The 4,715-nt window shown below is 41.1% G+C and overlaps 1 protein-coding gene across 1 annotated transcript in view; it reads right to left on the reverse strand.

The window, feature by feature from the left end:
• The window catches only part of COL4A4 (collagen type IV alpha 4), a 112,718-nt gene that overhangs the window by 59,962 nt on the left and 48,041 nt on the right, over nucleotides 1–4,715 (reverse strand). The window contains exons 11-15 of the mRNA XM_015563696.1: nucleotides 4,439–4,492; nucleotides 4,110–4,169; nucleotides 2,956–3,000; nucleotides 2,587–2,640; nucleotides 1,514–1,583 (exon numbers count right to left, since the gene is read on the reverse strand). Of these exons, the coding sequence (XP_015419182.1) occupies nucleotides 1,514–1,583; nucleotides 2,587–2,640; nucleotides 2,956–3,000; nucleotides 4,110–4,169; nucleotides 4,439–4,492 (283 nt within the window). The remainder of the gene's footprint in view (nucleotides 1–1,513; nucleotides 1,584–2,586; nucleotides 2,641–2,955; nucleotides 3,001–4,109; nucleotides 4,170–4,438; nucleotides 4,493–4,715) is intronic.

Raw genomic sequence — 4,715 nt, forward strand, 5'->3', positions numbered from 1 at the left:
ATAAGGGTTTTTTTTTTTTTGAGGGGGAGGGGAGGAGGGAAAGTGGAAGTTTGTTGTTTTGTTGTGTGTGTTTTTAACTAAGACTGAATTAAAATTTTACTTTTTAATTCATAATTTGTATTTCCACATTTCACGTGGGAAATTTAAGTTGGGAGCAGGTGGAGGAAGTCAATTTTGACAATTAGGTATCAACAGGGAGAGCCATCCAAGAGGGTGGAGAAGACCCACAGAAACACTGGAACCCTGGCACGATTCCAGATCTCGTCTGCAAGTGATGCTGTCCCGGGAAGCCTGTTATGCAGACACATTCCTCACCACAGCCCTGACACCTCGACTGAATATTTCCGAGGTGCGGCCCAGGAACCTGGGTTTCTTCCCAGCAAGTGATTAACTGTTTGGAGTGCATGGTTTTGAACCCTGGCTGTCCATTAGAAATACAAGGCACTTTTATAACAGCAGAGGCCTAGGTCCATGCCCCAGGGAGTCCAACATCCTTCGTCTGGGGTAGAGACAGCCCTCGGTGTTTTGAAACACTCCCAAGGCGGTTTTAGTGTCAGCTAGAGTTGAAAAGCCTCTGGTGCGGAGGAGGGAGCAGACCTGGTTTATAAAGCCAGGGGATTCATACCTGGACAGGTTTCCCCTGGTTGACCCGGGGGGCCGGGGGGGCCGGGGAACCCAACAGCCCCCATTTCTCCATAGCGGCCAGGGAGTCCTGGATCCCCCGGAGGACCTGCCAAAAAGAATGACACTTGTGACATAATAAACATATACCTACATTGTAAAATCCCACACAAGTGCTTTCTGTGACGCTTGCTGAAATGCAACTAGGAGACTGCTTTATAGTGTCCCTCCACATTTTACATGTTATATCTTAGATATGAGCCTTTCGTCCTGACTGGTTTGGTTCAGCGGATAGAGTGTCGGCCTGCAGACCGGGGGGTCCCAGGTTCGACTCTGGTCAAGGGCATACACCTTGGTTTGCGGGCACATCCCCAGTAGGAGGTGTGCAGGAGGCAGCTGATCAATGTTTCTCTCTCATAGATGTTTCTAACTCTTTATCTCTCTCCCTTCCTCTCTGTAAAAAATCAATAAAATATATTTTTTAAAAAAGATATGAGCCTTTCATCTGGTCTGCAGATGCATGACCTTGGAGTGGCGCTGTCTGTCATGGATTTAGGCTGCTCTGGTCTTGCAGGTGCCATCTCGGTAGGTCTTAGTCAAATGGTTTTACATATATTTTAATAGATAAAACACGCTCCTTTCTAAAAGGCGACATAGTAAAAAAAATCCCAGCATACAGTGTACATACTAAAATAAAATTTGATGTCTTGTGCCGTTAGAACTAAGATGCACATCTCTACCTGCACTTGCATAATTATAGATTCGTGCTAAAGTTCACCTGTTTAACCTGCTTTGTGTGCAAACTATGGCAATACTGGGCCATATTCCTCTGTCAGGGACACTCAAACCCCATTTCCACATTATTAATGGAAGACCTGAATGAAACACAAACCTTTGAGTGGAGGAGGTGGCGTTGTCAATGCCCCTGGCGGTCCTGGGTACCCGCGGTCTCCGGGATCCCCCTGGAATCATTAATGCATTGACTTTCCTTAGAAATAGGTATATTTTTTCATGTTGCCTAGCACTGAAAAAATATTATAAGGACCAAGAGTCCATTCATATAAGAAATAAAGACTATAGGCAGACTGGAAAAACGGATAGTTCATGGACTTCTAGGAAAAACAGGCATTTGACCTTTTCCCTATGCACAGAAATAAAGAACCAACTAGCAAAGTTCTCTCAAAAGAAAAGAAAATGGCCCTCACCAATTTTGCTCACTGGTTGAGCATCAGCCAATGGACTGAAGGGTCTTGTGTTAGAATCCAGTCAAGGGCCATGTACCTAGGTTGCAGGCTCGATCGCCACATATGGGAGGCAACCAATCGATGTTCTCACATCGATGTTTCTCTCTGCCCCTCCTTTCCACTCTCTCTAAAAATCAATGGAAAAAATATCCTCAGATGAGAATTAACAAGAAAACAAAATGTTTTTAACTCCAATAAAGTTATTCCATTCTCATAAATTAGATACCTCGGAAGCCATAAAGTTTCTCAAATATACCATGAGCATTGATGTCTGATTTGATACTCTAGGACAAATAGTTTATTCACCTATAAGAGCTGAATCCACATTTTATTTTAGCAGCAAATATGGTCCCCTTCATTGTGTCCCCTTAGTGCTACCATGGCTTGTCCTGGGCTAGAGTTGTATGTAAGGTCATAGAGATTGCAACGAAACAATTCAGTGGTGGTAAAAGCAAAGAGCTTTCCACAGCTCCCTCTGGTTTTAATCAAGATGCTGTATGATCCCCATGGAATTTTTTAAACTTTCAAAAGGATCATTGTTCAAATGTAAAATGTAATCATTACAACGTGCAATAAAATAATACATACAAAATTAACTCTGTCTCTTTCAAAAGTTACATTTTTGAATCATTCTTCAGAATATGTTTTCAACCTATATTGGACCACATAAGGGATGTGGAATTTTGTCAGGTGGGTACTCTGGCAGGTTCAATTTTTTTACCTTTGGACCAGGAAATCCAAATGACCCAGGAGCTCCAAACAGTCCTTGTTCACCCTATAAATAACCAGAAACATGCCTTTTTAAAAAAATGTAACTAGGTGACAAACTATCTCATTGTCATTTAATTTGAGCGACACATGCTCACCGAGATTCTGTGCAAAATCTTAACATCTTAACACTACTTTGGGGTTGCAGCAGTTTTGTGCTTTAGACTTTGCACCCACAGCTAAAACATATAATTCGTAAAGTGACTATGTCTCCCTTTTCAATTCTGCGTGTGTGTTTGGATGCACTGTTCCAACTTTTGAATGACACTCAATTGCATTTACTAATTAAAGTGTATTTATCATATCCATACTGTACACTTACCTTTAATCCTGGAAAACCTGGAGATCCATAGGAGCCAGGAAAACCCTAATAAATTCACAAAAAAAGACACAAACTGAGTTAAATTAAAATGCATACAGCAGCTCAAGTAATTCTATTTCACGTGAAGGGATTGCACCATGCATATTTCATCTTATCCGCTAAGGTCATTGAATAAAAGAAAATAAATATAAAGTAGATTTCATTTCTTTATCACATTTACTATTTTAATTGGTAAAGACCAATTTTAAAAAATGTATGTCCTGCCTAAACCGGTTTGGCTCAGTGGATAGAGCGTCGGCCTGCGGACTGAAAGGTCCCGGGTTCGATTCCCGTCAGGGGCATGTGCCTGGGTTGCGGGCACATCCCCAGTGGGAGATGTGCAGGAGGCAGCTGATCGATGTTTCTCTCTCATCGATGTTTCTAACTCTCTATCTCTCTCCCTTCCGCTCTGTAAAAAATCAATAAAATATATTTAAAAAAATGTATGTCCTCACCAGTGCTTCAAATTAAAAACATATTTTGTTGGTGTTACTATTCCATTTTAGTTTATTTAACTTAATGCTTGCATTGGTCTAAACATCTTTGAAATCATTGCAATATAATTTGCCTACAGATTAATAGTTGCTCTAAGCATTATCAGCAATAAAAATTACCATGGAAGCCAATTTTGTCCCACTAAACACTAAATCTAGAGCCAAATAAACCCAATACCCATGTCCACTGGGTCTGACCTCAATAGTCACTCTACGAATGGGGACCACACTAGCGACATGCGTGGTGATGTTTGAGGCCTGATTCTGTGCTTCTTTTTTAGCTCCTGCCCCTACATCAGTACTTTCTTTGATCAAATACGCTTAAATGAACAATTCCAAGCTGCTATAACACTGACACTGAGCCAGACAGAAAATGCCACAATCCTGTTACTTCCCTCCAGTTCTATCTCCTGCTTGCCTGTTTTATCCAAATGATGTCAACAGAAGGGGTGTTCTGGGACTTTGAGCTATTATACAATTCTTGTTGTTAAAATTCTATTGTTCCTATTTGAAATAATACCTTTTTTGAACTCTCAGATGTAGTGATCTAGTTTTATAAAAATTTAAGAAAGAAATGCCTCCATACTCACTGAAGTTAAGGGTGGCATGAACAATCCTTACCCGAGGGCCTGGGAAGCCAGGGATGCCCTTTTCTCCTTTTTCCCCAATACCAGGTTCTCCCTTAGAAAGATGGCATTTACAGGGGTTCAAACAACAATATTTCAGCAATAGAGAATGCAAACACAAAATGAAAAATAAAAATTGTTGCCAGCAAGTTAAAGAAAACAACACTTTACAATAGGAACCCTACAGGACTATGATAACACAGTGACAAATTCTAGTAACATATACTGACATTTAAAGCAATGATAAAGAACACAAATTTTTTAAAAAAAATATTAAGTTAGCACATGATACAAATTTTTTAAAAAGTGACTTCAATAAATTACCTTGGGTCCTGGAGGTCCTGGAGGTCCAATCATTCCAGGTATTCCTTTAACACCCTAAAAGTCATAATTAATGTAATCTGGCTTATTATTATTACTAGAGGCCCGATGCATGAAATTCGTGTACTTGCGGTGGATCCCTCAGCCCGGCCTGTGCCCTCTCGCAGTCCAGAAGCCCTCAGGGGATGTCCAACTGATGGCTTAGACCTGCTCCCAGGCCTAAGCCATCAGTTGGACATCCTTTGTGCTGCTATGGAGGCAGGAGAGGCTCCCGGCAACG

The sequence above is a fragment of the Myotis davidii genome, unplaced genomic scaffold, assembly GCF_000327345.1.
Source record: "Myotis davidii unplaced genomic scaffold, ASM32734v1 scaffold575, whole genome shotgun sequence".
Taxonomy (NCBI): domain Eukaryota; kingdom Metazoa; phylum Chordata; class Mammalia; order Chiroptera; family Vespertilionidae; genus Myotis; species Myotis davidii.